We start from the raw sequence: 22,530 nt of genomic DNA, 5'->3' as shown, positions 1-22,530 counted from the left end.
ATTGCTTCAAATTTTCCCTTACTGTGGCTTGTATGGTATACCTATTCATAGATGAAAGACTGGTTGATCTAGTTCAGCTCATGTATATATTACAGCTCAAACTTTCATTCACTTACTGCTTATGAGAGCCCATTAACGTGTGCTTGATGGTAGCTTTTCTTCTAGAATGGTACTTGGTAGTTATTTGACAAAGTTGCTGAATAAATAAATTTTTGCTATCAGCTGCTGCAACTGTGACATTTAAAGTTCCCCAAACCAGATGATAGTCATTATTATTTTAAAATTTGGGGTAAAAATCTTTATATACAAATGGTTAACTAGTCTTGTCTAATTATTGCTATCATGGGAGAGATCAGCGTAATCCAAAGGACCCATAAATTTAGACTAAGTTTCTCTGCAGCTGACATTACCTCTTTGATCATCTTCACGGCATATATATGTTCTAATCATAATTAAAAATTTTCACTGATTAATAGTAAAAAATCAAAACCTTATTCAGACATGAGAGTATGTGATAGGGTCATTTCAGTTTTATCTGATGCACTCAGCCTAAAGTGAATTTCAAGCATACTTACAGGTACAAAAGCTGCCCATGACCTTGAGAAGCTCATCCAAGGCAGAAAGGGTGGCCTTTCCTCTGAGATATCTAACTCTGCCTTTTTATCATGTCTGCTGGCTATCAGATAATGACTTTTTTCTTCTTGCATTGACATCCTTATTATAGAGCCAGAATGAATAAGATTGGATCACCAGCAGCCTGCAAATTGAGAATGTCAGAAGCAAAGAGAATGTGGCTGCATAAGGGCTCAGAAAATAAATCTTTTCAGATACTGTGGCTTTAGGGTATTATGTTGATGTCACAGCAGCATGTATAGGTGCTGTTTCAAATTAACAGGAAAAATCTTCCGATTTTCAGATCCATGGTCTATTTTATCAACATGATAAATACCACTGCAGTGAAACAAATCACTCTGCAAGTATAGTAGCCCACTTTGTGATGGACAATATATGTCTTCCCCTACTTTCTCATATACAAACAACTTTCAACTAACACAGTTTTTTAAGCAGGACCCAAACCCATTACTTTTTTCAGAAACTCTGTATTAGGGCTTGGAAATAAGTATGATGAGAATCCTATTTTGCCTATCAAAGTTACCTTCATAAGCTCAGACCCAACTTAGGCTGGTAGTGACTTGACCAGGGCAAAAGCAGTATTTTTTTTTTTTTAATTGTGAGAAACTGGTATTTTGGCACACAGCCTTCTCATATAGCATGTGGAAAAAAACACAGCAATACAATAATTTTTATTTTGAGAGGGAAAGGTTTGAAAAAAATGTAATTGGCAAATAATTCTGTATTTTACCTCAGCAGTCTGTCTGCTTGAAATGTGATCTAGATGTCTCATGTCTTCCCTTTAGGAGGCTAAACTCTGTCTGAACTGGATGTAGCTATAGGGCAGATGACAGCTCATGGAAGATGTAGCCCAGACAGGAGACCTGATCTATACTGGTGGGGGGGCGGGGAACCCAAAAGCAAAATTTTCTGCAGAAAAGTTCCATTCTTTACAAACTTTACTTTCTACCTCCCCAGAGAAAATGGAAAGGCAGTGATAAAAATTTTGCTAGCTCTAACAGTAACAACTGGTTAGCAGCTGACTTGTGTAAAAATGCCTGCTTCATAAATTCATATGCATTTATGAATCTGTAAATTCCTTATCCACTTATGATTATTATTAAATTAGCTCAAATTTATGAGACTTTTTAAATTATGAAGTTTTTGTGTTTTTCTTGTGCTGCACTGAACTATTCTATTGGTTCTATTAACCTGCATCTTTCAGCAATCATTAACCTGCTCACGTGATTTGAAACTGGAAAAGAGTTAGTAAAGATGACATCTGCAACAAAATTCTGAGACTGAATTACTAACTGAGCTTCAGAATCATATCCACCTTGTATATACCTCGAACGCTTCTAGAGTGCTTGTGGCTATGTGCTCCTTCTTATTTAGGACTTTTTCTACTGAAATAGTCCTATTTCTTTTTCCATCCTCATCTCTAGTCTTTAATAGTAATAATCTAAAAAAAATAGGTAGAGGAATGATTGATGTTTACTGCTTAGAAAATAATGACAATAATGAAATCTTTGTTAGCTAGTTATATTAAGGAACTGGGCACTAAGATAGAAACTTGTTAACAAATGCTGGAATCCAAAGATCTTTCTTTAAGAGGTGATATCTTATGTGATATATCTCAGTCTTTCTTTCAAGGTGACTTGATTTTTTTTTTAAATAGTTAAAATGCTTTTGCAGTGCTGTTATGCACTTTCATATGAATTATGGTGTTGATGTCACAGAGTATACGAAGCTTATAGTATGACTTACATTATCATTTGTATCTGTAAAAGCTACAGCAGTATCTGCCTGCATAAATCAAGGAGTTTTCTTATACCATTAAGAAGCGATTTAATTCCCTCAGATCTTGTCTGAATAGGACTAGGGCTCCTGCGTAGATGGCTGCAGGAATGTCAACAACAGCAAAACCAGATACTGATTCTTGGGATGATTTCAATCACTTGTTGCTGAAGGAGCCACCCAAATTCAAGGACACTGAAAGATCTATTGAAATTAAATTGCTCAAACATTAATATTTGAAAAACTGGGGGCGGGGGGAATATCTTTCTTTAAAATCCCTATTTCGTACTATAGTAGGAAGACCTGTTTGGTTAGAGGATCGGTAAACCAGAGTGCAGGACTTGCCATACAGCCAAACACCATTCCATATATATGCTGTGCAGTGTGTAGGGGCTGCTTGGTACACATGTATTCTGCACTCTCCCATATTTCTTGGCTGGCAGAGCTGAAGACTTATACCACTGAAGGGCTAGAAAAAGTAACTTCCCTCCCAGCTGATAGGTGGTGGTGTTTCTCCTGCAGTAGCCTAACATTCTGCTGCCTTGCATATATAGCTTATTTTATAGGTTCTACGTAGTTCCTTCTTATAAATAACATGATGTTGGTTGCTCTTCCATTTGAAATGGCAGAGGAAGGACTTTAAAACCAAACAAAACCCCAGACAGGTGCAGCCTTTAGGAAAGTACATTTATTCACCTTCCTGTATAAACTCCAGTGTGTATATGTGTAATGTTAAATATAAAATGCAGTTTCCACTTCAAGGAGTTTCAGCATAGGGTAAACATCAATAGCTGCTAGAGATGAAGTAGCTACACCTTCTTATCTGCTGGGAAGTCAGAAGAGGTTCTGTGTTGCTCCTCAAACAGAAGACATAAGCTGAGGATGACTGATATTTATAGATGCCCTGAGAAACATCTGTGTATGCTGCACCATTTTCTCTCCAGGCAATTAGAAGTCCAGGCTGTGGGTATTCTTCCCTGTTCTTAAAACTAAACTATTTTTTTCAAAGAGGATTTAAAAAAAAGAATATATTTCTAAAGGAAGCAGAAATTGCACTGTGCATTGTTCTGTGTTGCTACCGAGTGAGACTGAGCAAGAATACTAGTAGAAAGATGCAGAGTAACGCTAGAACAAAAACTTTGGCTTTTTCTATGAGCACACTGTTTCTTAGATTAGACTCCATTTAAATAAGTATACATTATGGGAAAGTTGATAAAATTTTGAATTACAAAGCTTTTATAAATCCCTTTGTAATGAATGGTGTTGCATGTAGGTTGGAACCTCGGCAATGCCCATAGAGCAGCCTTGACAATGTTTTTACCTGGAATACTGACTGTTTTTAAGGGTAGCTAGTTTTTGTAGCCTTTCAAACAAAAGGGACCAGAAAATGGTTCAGTCCTAGAAAATAAGTGTGCCCTGTAAGGGTGGTTCTAATAAGACTACCCAAATGAAAACTCTTTCAGGAATACTTCTGTTAACAGATGAATTTCTGCTATGAATATTAAATTGTTCCCATTTACCCACTGGAGAAAAAAAAAAGAGTTTTTTAAAAAAAGCTGTGGGATTCTTGGTGGAGAAACTAGTATCTAGGCTGATGTAAAATCATCTTCTATCCCCTTTTAAGTGCATGGGCAAATATATGGAGAAAGGTATAAACAACTTTGTAACAGAAAAAATAAAGTTATTTCTGTTCCTGGTTATCCTGATGACTGCAAAGGGATTTTCATCCTACATACTTGCTAACAGCAGGGATTTTATAACTGTTGATTAACAAATCAAACAAGATTGGCAAAAAAAAAAAAAAAAAAGGAACCCCTTCTTCAGTTTCCTTTTACCTGCCTTAATTGTTATTTGAACTGTGCTGGCAGGTAAGAGTTACATTGTTAGGGTTATAAAGAGGCCAAGAGGATTCATGTGATGTGGCCCGTTAAGGTGTTTCTATTAAAATTAACTGAACATAATTCTTCCCTACCAAAAAGGTATATATTACATGCTAGTTGTGCAGTACAGGAGAACTCAGAATGTCCTTCAGTATGAGGGTGATGTAAAGAGTTCACATTAGAAGAATTTATCACCATCTTAAAGATATTGCTAAATTTACATATGTAAATTGTATGCACCTGCTCTTATGGGGACTAATGTTTATGTGAGATAGCTGGACACGCTGCCAATTCTGCTGTGAGTATATGAACATCTTCACTTTCTTAGAACAATCAGATTAAAAGACATTCAAAGATTAAAAGCAACCTGAAATTATATATTCTTTATGTTAGTTGACAACGATCTTTTTTGTGAAGAAACTGACAGCACGAAAACAGGTCCTATTTTATATGACACAGTAGAAATACAATATGTGAGCAGGAGAAAAGTGAATGCTATTCTGAAAAAGACTTGTTCATGAAATTGATGTAGCACTGAAAGTAATAAAATGGGGAAAATGGTGCTTCAGGCTTACTAGAGAAGTATCAAATCTTAGCAAAATACAATGGGATATGTGTCATCTGTGCTGGATGCTATCTTCATAATGACTTTGCAATTAAAGCCTTGGGGGAAATTTCTTCCAACAGCAGCCACAGAGCTTTGAACAACATAGAAAGTTGGTTCTTTCCTGTGAAAAGGTGCTATGGCTCTTGGAGGGGACAGAGTAACAACAACCATGACTGAACCCCAGGGCTGGAATTCACATTTTACCCTAGCGATCTCCACAGGTCGCCTGTCCAAAGTCCAGTGAGACACACGGCTGAAATCTGAGGCCTCCACTGAAGATCACCAGCCTGTGTGTCAGCTGAATAAGTGAACCAAGTGAATGCTAAGACAACATGGAAGCCTTAGACTTCAATTGCTTAAAGCAAGAGCAATGCAATGACGGATTAATTTGCTGAAATTGAACAAAAATAAGCTTAGGAAAGGTGACTGTCTTCTCTTTAAAGCTCTTGTGCTTTAATGTAAGCATGAACTCCTGATGATTATCATAACTGGCAAGTGAAATATGCAAAAAGCTGAGATGAGCTTTCGATTATTTAAAAGCTAACAGAAAGTTTTTGATCTGCTGTAGAGGCTAGATGTAAACTCAGAATTGCTCTATCACCTCAAAGCAATTTTGAAATAAATATGCTACCTTGCACTAGCAGGTGAACAGCTATTTCCCAGAATTTATAAAACCACGGACTTCATAGCATATCCTAGATATAATTGTACTGGCAAAATGCCCAGTTAGAATAGCAGTGGAAAGTGGATACTTTTATGATGGCTTTAATTTTATTTTTTTTAAATCTGAAGTGCCCACTGTCCTGAAGCTTGAGGAAAAACATTGAATGGGAAAGGTTTGAAATGTCTACATGTATCAAGTAGTTCCTTTAACTACTCATTCTTGTCTTGTGTATCACAAGGTATCTTTTGAGGGGTCTTAATCAAGAGTGGTGTGAGTGTCTTGAAACTGTACTACAGTGATACGTTGTTCCTGACTTTAAGAAGGGAGAGGTCCTGCCTTCCATTGTAAATTGGTAAAGGACTGTTACTTGAAGTTAGGTGTGGTTTTTTGGTGGTTTGTGTGGGCTGGTTGGTTGGTTGTGTGCTTTTGGTTTGTGGTTTTTGTTGTGTTGTGTATTTTTTTAGCTAGTGGAGATAAAGGAACAGATTGGAATTCTTTACCGAGGAAGGTATGTATGAACACTATGCAAAAATAAAATCCTGTTTGGACCCCTGCCACCTTCTAGAATTGCTTCTGCTTGTGGTATTAATTGGAGAAATGTGCTAGAAATGTTAACAAGGATAACCAGTATGTTTTATGGAGCTACACCTACAGCTTTATAATATTCAGCCTGTGCATGTTGTCCTACTACAATTTGTTCTAAAGGCTGTGCTGAATATCGTATAGTGCAGGGACTTTCACTTTAGATCCTCTGATCTCCATTGTGCTGACAGCATATGATACAAGAAATATCATGCTGTTTGGATTATTAAAATAATTGATGTATTCATATTTACTGTGTCACTTGTTAATACTATCTTGTTAAGTCCTTCTGGGGATGAGATCACAGATTTCTCTAACTAGCAGCTGCTGCACAGTTTCCTAAAATACCAGATTTTAGGGTTGGGCCAAGGAAGGCAGGGTTGATGATAAAAACAGATGGCCTCATTGCTAACAATATACCTGAGCTTGCAAGCACTCAATGCTTGTGAAGGTGTGGGCAACCTTGTTGATTCAGAAAGTGCTAAGACTCTTCAGTGAGCTTTTTGGTTCTGAAAGTCCCTGCTCCTGTTCATCTCATATGCTACTTGGAAATAAACCCTATCTGTGAAGAGAGATTGGAAATAGCCCAATAATGTGTATGTTTATTCTTCATGTTGCCCTTTCTCAGTGTTTGATTACCCAAAAGATCTGCAAGAGAAACATATCCATGTGAACCTTAGAAAATGACTGTGACCGAGATAGAAAGTAATAAACAATGTATAATGCATTAATTTACAATATTTGTCAAGATGATTATGGCTGTATGAATTATGGTCCTATTTCCTCTGATGAATTTAGCACAAGATTTCTTTTTTTTCACTTTCACATTGACTATGAGGTAGATATCACTGATGAAGCATGGGTACTCTGTAATTTCTTTTGAACGACTACTACTACTACCCTATCCAAACAAGTCTTCACCACTAGTTCCTGAGTCTTTATAGGAGGAATCAATACTATGTCCAGTCAAATTATCTTGTGCACTGGCTCAGTTATCTGCTCATCTCTCAATTATTCCCAAACATGAAATTACAAAAAAGCAGACACTTCACTGAGGTAGGATTCCAAATGAGCAGGGTGTCAGTAAGATGTGCTGGGGGAACGCTGTCTTTTTTGTGTTAGCTCCTTGTTAGGATAAAAAAGTGTCCTGCACAGTGGGGAGGATGTGGTGCTTGCTGGACTTTGCAGTGCAATGGACAGCTACGTGACTGGAAATCCACCATGTATATACCTAATGTAGTTTTTTCTGTCCAGGTAGAGAAGATCTGTCTCAGGAACTTGGCATCCAAAGTCTTAATGCTTGCTCTTTTTACAAAGGGAAGGCATGGTGTTAGTGGTAAAGAGTAGCACGTTACCAAACACTGAACCATTAGGATATTAGTATCTCTCATGAGACAAGTGAATTTCTCAAGGACCAAACAGTAAACTAAGTGTGTGCAATTTTAGCACATTGAGACACACGGACCCTTTTTACTGGCTTGTTCAGTCATGAAATTCTATGCTGTCCTCTGTTAGTAGGAGTATGATCCAATCTGGTCAGAAGAAGACTTTATTGTGTGCCGACTGAAAGGGCTGGCACTGCTCAAACTGCATTGTCTTCTGAGGACAGATCGTTACACTGAAGCTGTGAATTGACACACCAATGCATTTGCGTAGAGCGCTGCTTTAACTCAATGCGTTTCACAAGTCAACAACCAAAGGGCAATACCTTAACTCTGCTCTCCTTCGAATTGCCTTGTGATTTTAATCCAACCCAACTGACGCTTTCTGTGGCATATGATCTCTGTGTTATGCTCTGTGTTAAGTCACGTTCTAAATCTGCATGTTTTTCCTGCACTTTCTATGACCTGTGGAAGAGGGATGAATTACCAGCACACTGTTTTCTTAAGCTGAGCTGAGCAATTCCTTCTAATGAATATTACATGGGTTATACGAAGATAGAAAATAGGAGAAAAGATACTTGCTATAGCAACATGGTGGGGGTTTTTCTTCCCCCCCCCCCGATGCTTTGATCTCTTCTGTAGTGGGGCTTATTGTGTTATTTATTCTTCACAGTGAAAGTATGATGCTTATGCCTGTTAGAATTTTTCGTATTTTGCTTTATATTTCTTAAAAAGTAGGAAATGTAAGGAATGTTCCTCTACTATCTTTGTGTATTTTGTTTTTTATCCTGATGTTTCCTTTCTCCAGACAAGAAAAATTAAAATGTTGTGTTATACCTGTCTCTTTCATGCAATTTTATCATCAAGTAAACTTACTGTCTTTCTTGTTAACTCATGTTCCACAGACTATTTCTAGAATAGGGTTTCTATGGTACTTTGTGAAGACCATGCTGACTAGTATCTCCAGGGTAGTACTCAGTGCAAGAAACTGTTTGGAGCTCAACAAAAGCTTGTGGACTTACCTCGCTGTATCTTATTGACATAATGAACATGTCTTGTATTTTCATCGACTGACTGACCTCTGTTTCTGTACCAATTATGTACTTCTACATTTCTGCTGTACTATATCATATACTACATTCCTAGTATTGAGAATCAGGATTTCTGCAGCAAAGTATGTGTTAAGAAGAGCTAGCTGACAAGCACAAGGTTATAGATTTTATTCTCTTGGTATTAAACAAGTTTCAAGAAAAAGAAATGCATCTCTGCACTGCTGATGCTGAGCCAACAGTTTCAGTCTGAGAGGAGGAGAGAGAACAATGATATTTGTAATTCCCTGCTAAATGCAATTAAGTTCTAAGTCTCTTCTGGAGATTGCTTTCCTGAGTCAGTGGAGTTCATTTACATTTTGGTGACATCTACAAGAATTTTGCCAACACAGCTTATTACTGCAATCACCGTGTCAGTTCTGACATTTCTCTTTCCTGGGAGAATCCCCAGAATGGCTTGTTTTTGTTCTTAGTAGCAGACTGGTGGCTTCACTAGCAAAGGCACACAGGAAGCAACGCCAGCATTAATCATTCCGGACCCTCATCTGGTAGAGCACCATTCCTCGAGTTAAGTCACCACAACTTTTTATAGCCATGGTGTGAAGCACACTGTGTGAATAAAAACCTTCCCCACAACAATTTTGTTCTGGAAGTAGAATCAACACCCTGACCTTGCGCAGGTCCCTAGGCCTTGTTTCTAGAGCAGAAACACAAACAACGAAGTTGATGCAGCTCTGGAGAGCCATGCTGCAGTAGCAGGGCTCACCTACAAGCACCAAGCAGATCCATAATCCCAGACAGGTACATAATTCAATTTCAAATTATTCTAGCACTCCTGGGGCCAGACAACTGAATCCATGGAAAATAAAGGCTAACCCTGTAATTGCACTGAAATTGTTATAATAGGATGCTTAATTCCCAGCAAAGAATCTTTTTTTCCCATGTTAACTGTTAGAGCAAGTGCAGTGTTACAAAGATGGTGAAGGACTTGCGAGTGCTTTAGGCCAGAGGCATCATCTGAGTTAGACTGAACTCTTCAGTCTTCCTTTCACATACCACTTTGTGTGCTTCTCTGGCTCTCCTATGCAGAAGGACTGACGAGATTGCAGGGTTTCATTCATTTATAAACATCATTTACCAGGTCTGTGAATTACTGTTGTTTATGAGAGTTTCCAATGATGCTTAGTAAGATGGATCAGGAGAATATTTTTTTTTCTACCATTACTTTTTTTTTTTCCTAACCTACCTATGTATTTATATATAACACACATTTATTTGCTAATTTTCTCTCTGGAACAAAGTCTGGCAGCTATAAACACTTCTTGCAATGTGATGATATGAACAAGCTTCTTCTGTTAGCCACTCAGATGAAACCAACCAAATTATTTCAGTCGTGACTTAAGGCATATTTGAATTTAGGATTTCAAGGAGGCTTTATGCCCCCTGGCCCTACTGCCTGTTTTCTATTTACTCTGTGTTTTTCATCTTCTCAATTTTACTGCATATAATGTTCCCCTCTAACTCATGTTTCTTAAAGCTAGTGTGCCAAAAAGCTGAATTCTGCTATTTATTAATAAAGAGAATGTGGAAAAAGAAGTTAGGCCTCAATTCAGGAAAGCGCTTATGTTCATAGTTTATGCACTGTAAATGCATTCTTGATTTTATTCATGCAAAATTTTCCAATTTAGGGAACACTGAGATGCACATTCAAAAACTTTCACTGTTTTGCCTATTTACATTGTGGGAACAGTATTTGCCTAGCTGAAGGGTTCTTTTCCTTGTCTTGTCATTTTGAAAGTTTGTATGTAGAAGTGTTATAATAAAAATTACTGAAATGTTTTAAAATAGCTTTTTCTAAAATTCGTAGACTTTATATTATAGATGAAGGACAAGGCATATCAAGATAACTCCTAGAGTAGTTTCTTGTCTGTGTTTGTGGGTTTATAGAGCTGCCTTGATAGAAACTGCTCTTTTAAACCTGAGCTTCTCTTCCTGAAAAAAATGCAACCACACATAGAAATATTTTAATATATTTCAAAATACCACAATAATACTGATAATTTCTCACTATGAAACTGAACTAGTAATTCTTTATATCCTATCAAATAACTTAGTATTATTATCTCTACCTTGAAAATAGATGTATTTAGCAGAATTGAATATTTTCTAAGTTCATGGGGCAAGAGAGGTCATCCTCAGAATAACTGTCCCATTTCAGGAAGACCTGACACTGGCGTCTTTGCTCAATAGTACCTGATCATACTCCTTTCTTAAGGCTACTGATTTCCATTAGCCATTGCTAATTCCTCTAGCTAGGAGACAAAAGGTGCCAGAGCTGTGCAGGCTTGTCTTCTATGTTTATTGTATGCCAGATTTCTATGCTTTGTTGTTATTTTCTAAACTCTCTATTCTTTTTTGCTGCATGCTTATAAAAAGATAAGTTGTTAAATTAAAGATGTATTATACAGATAAAAGTTCTGCTCTAATTAACATTTACTTGAGGGCTATTTCAATTACGTCCATTGTTCATTTCTGCTTACAGAAGTTGGTAGAATGTGAGTAGGATTTTTATACCGGGCAAGATTAACAAATACTGACCCTCAGCAGGCAATACAATATGCATTAAATAAAATTTAATGTCAGCAAATAAGAGAAAAATATGCTAAATAAACACAACAACACTGTAAGAAGCAGTCTTTCAAATTAATCCTTAGAAAGGATGAATAAAAGTTGTAAGAGAAGAGGATATTGTTGTCATTAGTTTTGGTAACCCAGACTAAGGTAGCACGTTAAATTTATAAACAAGTCCAGCAAAAGCATTTTTGTATGCAGAAGGCTGCATATTGTTGTAATAGGGAAAGAGTAGATAGTAATTTCTGCAACAATCTAAATTTTCATAATAAAACAGAAAGAGATTTCAGTTCTTTGGAGCATTCATGAAATGAAACTGGAGGCCAAAGCATCATCTTTTAAGTAAACAAAGAAAGAAGAAATAAGAGTAACAAGTAGCATTGAATTCAGAACTTAATTGCATGACAAAGATTGTTTAAATTATCATTACAATGAACAATTTGATGTCTTAAGAAGCCTGAATTAGTCAGCAAGATTGTAAGAACTGATTTACTAATGTGCCCCTGAATAAGATACAGACAGGTGGTTTTTTTTCCTTCCCCCCTCTCTTTATCTATTTTTGGGATGCTGAAGTGTTGTTCCTAATAGAGAAGCTATTATATAATATAAATATTATATAATATATAATATATATTATATAATATGTAATATATATAATATATAACATAAATATAATATAAAGATATTCCTGAATATAAGGAATATAATTCTGTTGCTTCATAAGAGTGCTAGGATTCCTATATTACTGCAATATTCAAAGCTGACAAATGTAGTTATGCACATTTGCTAGGAGAAGTAGTGAAGTTAACGGAAGATGAAATGATTTTTTGGGAAGAAATTGACAGATACAGGACAGACTGGGTCTCTTGATTTCGGAGTTCTTTCCTGTAAAGACAGTGCCTCCAACATGCCTTCCATTTGTGTTTCCTTCAGATCACTAAAACTAGGTTTCATATGTATTTCAGTGGTACATGACAGTATCGCACAGATTAAGGGCAACTATTCACCCACTTTTGGAATTTCACTTTGGAGCTTATTTTACGAATCACTACTTTCTAGGTCTACCATTTGGGCAGTTAGAAAAGACTGGATGCATCTACAGGGCAGGCTGAACCTCTATCAAGTCACCTTCCTGAGTACCTGTCTGTCTCCACTGGAAAGCTAGAGTATGTAAACCTGTACTGAGAGGTTCTTTATACCTTCTCTGAAACTGTTTGCAAGGACTAGGAGAAGCCTGAATACAAATTTGCGAGGAGATTGTGAAATGACAAATTCCTTTTCTTCAGTTAGAATAACTTTAAAAGGACATTTTATGGAATTGGAACCAATGGAAACAAAAGAATGCATTCATTAGGTTAAAATAGAGTGACTGTTGTCACTCTATTATCTCAAGCGATGTTATGTTAATCTAATAGTTGTTTAAATAGCAGTACCATGCCTCCCTTGAAATCTGCTTTTCTGACAAGAACTGTCCCCAATCAAAGTCTGGAGAGTATTCAAACATACTTCCTTCAACTGTCTCGTGACAAAATTATGTTAACCATCCTGGCTGACTCTAGGCAGGATTATCTAGATACAGCTTTCCATAGGCAGGACTACTTACATGATTTTATATAAAGCTGCATAGAGAGTGATGGAGATTATTAATCCAAATGGCCTGTGGTACTTAATAGAAAAGCAATGTGTGGGGTTATCTGTGTAGGTGCAGCTTTTAGAACAAACATAAACCTGGCTCCTTTTAAAATGAGCCTTACGTAAAGTCTTTATGACAGAGTTACTTTAAGTTTTTATGTAGTGTTTAATTACTTCAATAATAAAAAAAGAAGTATCAAGTGACATAAAAGACAATTTCTTTGGTACAAAAGACTCCAGTCATGTAACTTTTGGAAATGGGAACAATGATTGCACAGGTTATGACTATATTTGGCTTCAGTGGGGCAGATTTTTTGGCTCCCATGAAAATGTATGTTTAAATCTGAAGCAGGATTTTAGCCTTTAATACTACTTTCTCATAGTTTCAGGAAAGTCTCTAGATACAGCCTTAAAAAAACCCCTAAGCACATAGGTAATTTGAGATACTAAAAGACAGCTAAATTCTTTGTGTGCATGGAAGCTTCTATGCTAAATGGTTGGCTAGAGGAGTGGAAAAAGTAGGTGAAGGCAAGAACATCTTAAGTGCTACAGGTCAACACTATTTTGCTGAGTGTATTTTCTGAGAAATGTATGGTTAACCCTTGAGCAAAGATTATAGATTTGATTTCCTTTTACAGCAAGGGAAATACTAGCTTGTTTTCTCAACTGGAACAAATCCCTGCATTGCTTGTCAGGGCAGTTTTCCTTGAGTACGTGTAGTACAATGCCTTTGTTAAGACTTAGCGGTGGTTCTACTTCTGATTCAAGAGGATTTAACAGTGAAAAATCACTGCCAGTCAAGTTAAGAAAAGGGAGCCCAAGGAAGGGGAAGAAAGAGAGAAGAAGAAAGATACAAGAATGCATGTTTTCATGTGGTGATTCTGGTTGATTGATACAGGAAGGAATAGGCAAATATATTCATTCTTCAAATACACGTTAAATAGTTCATATTCTTTCCCATTAGGCCGAATTTCATGGTAGGTGCACATTAAAAGACATACTTTTATGCCAGTGTTTTGTTTCTTAGATGCTAAAATTAAGCTCTCAGAGTAAGCTAAGGTAGTAACTATTTTGTCTCTGAAAGCCAAGATAACTGTGGAGGGTAAAAAATAACTTAATTGTGGGGACTTATAACTCTGTAATATGAAATTAATGCCTAGTTTATTTTTTCTTTCTGAGTTAAAGCATCTCTTTTACAGAGCTTTGTGTATGTGTATGCACACATCATCTGTTGGTAAGCATATACGGTTGGTTGTGTAAGAATCATCTCTATGAATGCACACACGTAGCTTGTCGATTACTGTGATGCCATAAATGACATTTTAGGAATATTGGAGCTATGGCTCAACACACTGACTGGTACTGATATTCTTTACTTATGTTACTATAACGCCTAGAAACCATGGTTAGGAAACTGGATGTGCAAGGTGCTACAGAACAACAAAGATTCCTTCCTCTCAAAATAACTTATCCCACATTTTTCTTGTTTGCTCCACCACTTGTTGAGGCTTTTCCTGCCACAACTAGACCATGGTTAGTGGTGACAGCATGGGTGTTTTCCATCTTGTAGCAGGATGCTCAACATATGATGGACATCTCTCCTGGAATATAGCATCACTCACCACTGTTACTCTCAGTAGGTACTGTGGATGTTGATTCTGAGGACCCAAGATTCTCCTGATTCCTTCCCCTCCCCTTCTCTCCCCTTCCCTTCCCTTAAAAATTCACTACTGTGGCTAGCTGCAAAGCTTTTCCTGTCTGAAAGGATGCTTAAAATTCTATAGCCCATCTTTCCTCTATAACTACTATTCTGTGTGTAACCCCTCTGGAATCTTTCTCACCATCTCAAATAGGAAAAGTGGAATGTCTCTGCCATTTGGTCGTAACTGGACAAATAATAACGTCAAGAGTTCCAGTGTGACTGGACTGTCCACAACAGTGCTGGATATCCTTAAAATACCATGGCCTCATTTGTGTCTTACAGCGGTAAGCCACAAGAGATTTCAGGGAGCTACATGGCAGTAAGACTGCTGTAATACAGTTGAGAAAGAACTGTCAGTTTTGCTTTTCCCCCTTTCCTAGGTATTTATTTCTGAACTCCTTTCTTAGCATCTCTTTTTCCTTTGCCCTTCCCATTTCTGAGATCCTGCTTACCTGCATAGTTGATACAAAGCAATCTCACTCTAAATGACTACTGAGACCACATGGTAGTGGTTACTGGTAGAAGGAGCCCCCATTATAGACGCTACTGTATCTGATTTTAGACATACTAGAACAAAAGGTTCTCACTTTATTCCCTCCCAACGCCTAAGTACGTGAATCCAGACTATTAGGTCAGGCAATAACGACACAGTGGGCAGGAGGTGATTTGAAAGTCATTTCCCTTTCACTCTGTCATTAGTCTGCTTCTGCGGTTGATGTAATGCCAGTGTTTAAGAAGTAGATCTTGCACATTTTCCTTAGCTAATGACACATCCAAAATCCCCAGCAGTGAATGTACATGCACAGTGAGCACATATAACAGACTGAGGAATTTGGCCATTTATTTCTCTGTGTAAAGAAAAAAGGCTTTCTCAGACCGAAAAAGAAAACTGTTGGACAAATAAACTTCTAATGGGTATACTATGGAAAAGCTTTTTGTTTTTAAACCTGCACAAAGCACAACCTTCCATGCTTTTGGATTCTGTAATCTGAAGTTGCGTGTTTGTTTAAAGGCCTGAATATTCACGTCAGAGCTAAGAGTTTAAACCTAAGTACCACCATGCTTCTGTGATGCATTTTTAAGGGCTCTAGTGTTGATAGGAACGATTGACAACTTTTCAGATTGATGGGATAATTTCCTTGGGGCAATAGGAAAGACATCCCTTCCTTTTACTTTGGTGGCTGTATTTTATCCCAGTTCTTCTAGGTGACTGTTCTATTATACGAGTTGATAGCTGAGACTGAATTGCTGTTTTATTCCAGCTTTGCCGAATAAAATTGCATGTGATCAGCTTCCCTGGGAATCCCTGTATAGCTGTAGTCCACCAACAATTCTGCAGTTTCAAAAGCTGATGACAGACTTGCCTGTGAGTAGAAACAGCTAAGTATCTAAGTCCTGACTGTAGGTGTTTACTGGGGAGTGAACTGTACTGCTTTTCAGAAGATCCTGAAAAGGTTCTCTTTTTCTAGTTTGATGCGTGTTGATGTATGGTTGAAAGTAATAGTATTGTACAGGTTTTTCAAGATGGTTCCAAAAGATACGTGTTTTCTTTATAGTTTATGTGTTGTGTATTCACTAATTGTCATATAGAAACAGTACTATTACTGCTGTTTCAGCTTTACTAAAAGGTATGTTGGGTTTTTAGAAGGCCAGAGGTGGGGGAAGGAAGCGGAACAAAATTAAAATAAAAAGAGTAAAACGAAGTAACACAGTAAAGCATGTTATCAATATTGAAATTCTTTTTGGACTTTGATAAATATTCCATATAATGAATTTAAGAAATAGAAGTCTGCGCACTATGTGACAGTATCACCAGCCGCTTGGTGATGTAATGAATTGATCGTATCACAAAAGCGCTTTGCTAATTACATGGAAAACAGTCTTGTGAGCAGGGTTCAGAGGGTTAATCTGCTTGTTGTTGAGTGCAGTGGTATATGCTTGTATGTTCAATCCTTCCATGAGAAGCAAGGATTGTGATCTGAACGGCACTTATGGACACTTTGCTCTCTATATAGTATAATGGGGACCTCCTACTCGGGAATTTTAGGCTCAGGAAGTAATCTCGGGCTTACTTTCTCAGGGTCAAGCTTCAACAAGCTATGCTTCAATCAGAACAGATGCTTGTGAAGATACTACCCTCTTCTCTGTGACAGTTTTTCTCCTTTTGCCAAGGGTTATTCTCCCTCTAATTCTTGAGGCTCACAGACAATTTCCTAATAAGCTGCTGACAAAATCTGAGGAGCTGATCCAACCCCCCTATTTAAATATAAACCTATCCTTCCTAGCTGGTGTTGTCACCAGATTAGGGAGTACTCATTTTAAGTGCTCCATCAACTGGTTTATGAGGATGATTCCTAGTAGATGGAGGTGAGCAACTGTGATGGCACAGTCTTTAACTGACAGAGCTTGGCTTGGAGGCAAGAGCTGATCTACAGCTCCCAGGATACACACAAATGCTAGATGAAGAACTGTACACCGTGGAAGATCCTCTCAAATCTTAATAACATTTAATGCTGCGTGCTTAAGCTTTTCACTGCCCTCTGCATAATTTCAGGCTGTAAGCATAAAATCATTGATGATAAAAACACTACTCCAACAACTTACTTTAAGCAATAGAAAGGGATTTAAATTCCAGCATGTCACGATTTTCAGTTTCCATAGCTAAGAATAACTTTGACAAGGGCTGTTTTCACAGACAGCTCAAAAGGTGGAATATAACTTTATTTTCTTATTTTTTATGCTGAAATTACTAATTTGTAACATGATGAAAATGGAAATTTTAACCTGTCTGTATACTAGTTTTGCATTATGATTTATCATGACAATTCCAAACTTCCACCCCAATGGAAAACAATTTCAAAACATCTGCTTAGCATTCACTGAGGCATTTTTAGTCTAGGAGTACCATATTGCACGGCAGAAATTTGGACTATAGCTTTTGTTTGGGTTAAAAAAAAAAGCCCAGTCAACAGCTCCTTTCCTGTTTCATCACAACTACAAGTAGTAGCAGGCTCTATTGCATGCTAGTAATATGCATTCATAAATACACAGAGTAGCAATGACGCTGGTGACTACCAGCATTTTGACTCAGAAAATATTTTGTCAGTTTTTGTCCTTGAAGAAACAGAAATTTAGCAGAAGGTCAAAATTTTCACTGGGAATTTGTGTGCATGAGTGTGGGGGAATGCAGATGTGGCCTCTAAACATATGTGGGGAGATGATGGCCATACATTTTTTATTAGCGACAGTTTGATAGCTGTAGTGCTGTAGTACACTGCACTTACCTGTTGTTAAAAAAACAAGTTTAAGTGACTTAATGCCACTTACCAAAAGGTTTTCAGGTTGTTGAAATAATAATGTGAAAGTAAATTTGTACTATTTATATATATATATAAAATAAAAAGTGACAGTCCCTATGTCTCTTGAAAACATCAAAAGAAGAAAACAACATTCTCATTTGATAGATCTATTTGCATTTTTAATCAGCTTCCTTAAACAGCATGACAAATTGTCCAAGGACACACAAGGTAATCATTGGATAGGTTGTATGATTGAGATAAGCTTTAAAGATGTTTCTTACTAGTGCTTTAATAAAAGAGCATGCAATAAGCGAACTACACTTCCTTCTCCGTACCTGTTCTTTTTATTATGTGTGGGTTTCATATGAAATAGATGAATTTTTCTTGGCCAAAATAAAATTAAAATACTGAATGGAAACGCATAAACTGTAAAGTTAAAAGTAACACATTTAAGATGAGAAAGAATAATGGTAACTAATATCTAAAAGCCTGATATTTTGATTCATGCTTTATGGCTCAAGGGTGTAGTGCTTTAAATGACTATTGCCTTCAGTGGGCACCACAGGTTCTTGGATCCTTCCAAGAAATTCTAAAATGTATTAGGATGAAACAGACTGAATGAATGAAACTGTTTTCTAACCTATGGGCTAAATGTTTAGATGTTAGTATCACAAAAGCAGAAAGTTAGAAATAAGAACAAGAAGTAACTCATGTGGAGTGCCTCTATTGTGCACATATATAGAAAGAAAAAGAATAAAGATGATACATATCTATTTTTATAAATACACACAGCCTGATATATATATTATACGTTACCTATAGATTAGTCAGAAAAGGATTATTTTTTTATATACAAGTACTTTTTTCATGTGCTTATTTAGCTGCATGTTCAGATGTGACTTCCTGATGCAAATGCTAACTGCCTATGGAAATCTGTCAGCTTTTGAACTCCATCTAGCTCTGTCACTGCCTTGTGCTTTATTACTAGGTAGCAGTGCTATTCTGGACAGTATGAGACTGAAGGAAATGGTACACCTGATCTAATTGCATAGTCATTCTGTGTAGATTTTCTGTTGGTACTGATCTTCTAACAGGTCTTGCTGCTGTTCAGCAAAACCAGCACATGATAAAGGTGCTTCGGCACTCGTCGGAAACATTTCTCTGTCTGTGAAGTATATATAAAGTGACAGGTGTTAGTGTCTTGCTGGATGACACTCTGCTCTCAGCTTCATCTGTGAAGAACAAATCAGTCTTTCCAAGGAAAAATAATGAATTTTTCCTTTAGGCAATTTCTGATTTGTGTGTGCTTCTGTAACTACTGCAAATGATATGTTGGGTTTGTGTTTTTGAGCTCTTAACTACTGTAACATGTTCAAAGCAAATCTGTGACTATTTGACTCTATTTTACTCAGTTGTCATTGTATTTTTTTCTTATTAGCACTGAATGACAGCTTTGCATTTAGAAAAAATACATATTTACATATATTAAAAAGAGCTTGTTGCCACTCACTACTTAGTTTATGCACTTTATAGAAGGGCAGAAAATAACATATACTTCTGTGCAATGTAAGTTGGTGAAAGGTTTTCATGTGATACAGGCAAGATGCAAGACCATCAAAACTGATGTGTTTCCATTAAATCTTCCACAACCACACTTAATATGTTTTCTCAGCGAAAAAAGCAAACCACATGCCTAGTTCTAATATCTGCTGATTAGATTAGGAATTAAGAGCATAAGAACCTGAGGTCTTGCCTAAATTCAGGTTTTGTATGTCCTCCCATGCATGTTAACTGTAGCCCTTCTGAATTCTCCATTATAAACTCATAAGCTTTCATGCTCCATGGATCTGACCTGAATCCTGCTCTACTTAATGGACTATGATCAATTCTGTAGAGTGCTTGTGTTGCATGAGTGCTGGAACTCCACTGTAAAGCAGGTAGCGGGTTGTGACAAGCACGGATCTGGAGACTAAATGGTGTTGACACCTGCTCTCTACACTGTGCATGTTTCAGAGGGTTTTACTTTGGATTAGCTCTATCTTGCCTCCATGAAATTAGAGGATGGAGCGTACTAGGCTCACTCCTAAAACTCATTTGTTTACTTTCATCTGAAGTGTATTGCCAGTAGCTCTCAATCTGTCTCTCTGTTCTAACTTCTGGTCTTTTTGCAGAATTGCTACTATGTTCTCCTGTGTACAATGATGTGTTGACTAAAACGGCCAAGTCTGCAAATATTTCTGGCAAGTAATTAGTGACAGCAGTATGTGATACCTTCTATTTGTATCATGTAGAATAGAGGTCTGAAAGTAATTTATCCTCTTAGATGTTGCTAGTTACAAAACGGGTATGTTACAAGGAAGGTTCCAAGAGTTAAAACTGTTGCTCGTTACGTTTACTTGTGCATTTCAAGCTAAAAGTAGGAACAGAAAAAGCTGAGATGGCTACATCACCAAGTTTGCTGAGATTACAGCACACTTTTCATCAGAGCTCCTCCAACTCACCTTTCAACTTATTTGCAACAAATCTGGTTCTAAACCCAAATGGCTAAAACTCTCTGCACTGTTTACAAAAGTTGCCCTAAGTCTCTTTTAAACACACTAGGTATCTCTGACTTGACAGTAAATCTTACCTCTCCCCTGCCCAAATATTATTGCAATTGGCTGGAAGTTTGTTTGTGTATTCACATTAACATTTGCAAATGGAGTGGGCCTGGCCAGCAGTGCTGCTCCACAGAGCTGCCAGTGTCTAGTTGTTTCCACCAATGGTGACTGCCTTTGAGGCTTTTTTTTCCTTTTCTTTTCTTTCTTCTTGCACCTCAACTGGCTATCCAGAGCAGCAGTCTTCACAATACATTAGATTAATGCATTTTGAACTCGACCAAATCTTCCATTCCCACTACTGCTAGTATTTGTCTACCATTCTACTTGAAATCAGCATGCACTATAAATGATTTAGACATATGAATAAATAAACCTCTAAATATCCATATCCTTGCAACAGCAAAGCCAGATCAAATCTAATGTTTAGAACTGTATATTGCTACCAATTTGGTGAGCAAATGCGTTCACATTAGTAGGATGTTGTGTCATGACTTAGGAAAGTGAAGGGTAACTCACTTGAGCATGTTAATTTGATGGACATGTAGTCTCTGCCACAGTCCTTCTTATAGTGACAGCGCAGCCAGTTTAAGAGACAGAGTCCGTCACCACACTGTAGTTCTTCTTTCTTACAAGGCAGAATGTGCTGTTCATCTGAAAGGAGGAGAAACAACAGATAAATTTGTGTAACAAGCAACTCCATCCTAAGCAACAAAGCCACAGTCTCCTGAAAGTCAATCTTTCTGCTTTTGAAAGCCCTGTGTGGATCATAACACTCTTTCCTCTTTGTCAGGTGTGAAAAGGGTCTCAGACTCAGACAAATATTTCCTATACTGCTGTTGCTGATCATTTAAATAGTGTTTGAGACAGATGAGGTCTAGGTGAAGCATACCAAAGAAATTACAAGGGTACCATGTCTCTGAGGCACCTAGCCTACTGACTTACATGCTTTAACATCCAAACCCAAATAATCCACCTTTGCCCCAGCTTAACACACAAAGTGGATAAATGAGGGGGAAAAAAGAGATCTGCTATCTTGCATAAACCTGAAGGACTGGATTAAGGGCTTCTTAGCTGTAAGTATAACTCACAATCCCTTTTCAGTTTGACAATTAAGGGTAGGAACTCAGTCTGATAGAGCGGGGAAGGATTTTTTGAATCGTCTTAGTAAAGCCTTGGGTAAATTTATGGAGACATGAACTTAGATTGGGTTTGCAGAGACATTAAATCCTATACAGTAGGGTCTGCAGCTCTGCATGAAGCCAAATCTTTGACTAGCTCCTCAGTTGAAAGATTGAAGATGCTTCCCAGGCCTACTGTTGATTCTTGGGGGCTGAGTAAAAAACTGAATCACACATCTCTGCCTAGAAAGAAGGAAAAGGAGTAATTTTTATCTTGCCTTTTGATAGTGTACTGTGGTTTCTTTTATCTTTATGCATACACACATGCATGAACAGGAATTTCCAACTCTCAAAGGAGAGATGATACCAGTCTAAGCTCTGTAACAAGAAAAGTAGGGTTTCAGGCCATGCTTCTGTGCTTCTGTGCAAAACATATTTGCACAAGAAATGAGAGTGCTGGTTGGGAGTGTCATCACTTCTTAAATCTGAACAGGATCACCCTTCCTAGTGCAGCAGTGCTGCGGGTACGCCTGGCAAATGCAATGCCAGCAAGCAACAGGTGTTTAGCTTTCACTGGCTACTCAAAACAGCTGTTTTGTTTGATGTCCATAAGCATTCAAACAGCAGCTGCATAATACAAAATTTTAAAAGGAGTTGGGGAATCTTTATGCAAGGAAGATTATATCTTGACTTTTTTTTTTGGACACATTAACTGCACAATACAAAATATCCCACGGAATGCCAATTAGCAACCATACCATCTAAAACACACAGCAAATAATTGAAAAAGAACTTGTTATATAAGTGTATTTCAGTTTGTTAGGTTAAAAATCTTTTAACATACTGTAAGGAACAAACAAATTCATGGGGATCAGGAAGTCAGAAAGCTACCTAGGAAAAGAGGGGAAAAAACCTCCTACATTATTCAAAGATGGGATTATTTTATAAATTTTTTTTCCACATTTCATCAGTAGT

The 22,530-nt window shown here is 37.3% G+C and overlaps 1 protein-coding gene and 1 long non-coding RNA gene across 3 annotated transcripts in view; one reads left to right on the top strand and one right to left on the bottom strand.

Annotated features, from left to right (window-relative positions):
• The window catches only part of LOC129785638 (uncharacterized), a 112,667-nt gene that overhangs the window by 30,636 nt on the left and 59,501 nt on the right, over window positions 1-22,530 (top strand). The window lies entirely within an intron of this gene.
• The window catches only part of BEAN1 (brain expressed associated with NEDD4 1), a 62,736-nt gene that overhangs the window by 26,715 nt on the left and 13,491 nt on the right, over window positions 1-22,530 (bottom strand). For both annotated transcript variants that reach the window (XM_055818647.1, XM_055818645.1), the window contains one exon: window positions 20,954-21,088. In XM_055818647.1, the coding sequence (XP_055674622.1) occupies window positions 20,954-21,088 (135 nt within the window). The remainder of the gene's footprint in view (window positions 1-20,953; window positions 21,089-22,530) is intronic.

Source organism: Falco peregrinus, chromosome 14, assembly GCF_023634155.1.
Source record: "Falco peregrinus isolate bFalPer1 chromosome 14, bFalPer1.pri, whole genome shotgun sequence".
Classification (NCBI taxonomy): domain Eukaryota; kingdom Metazoa; phylum Chordata; class Aves; order Falconiformes; family Falconidae; genus Falco; species Falco peregrinus.
Note: the sequence above shows the minus strand (reverse complement) of the source record. Positions and strands in the feature narration are given on the sequence as shown.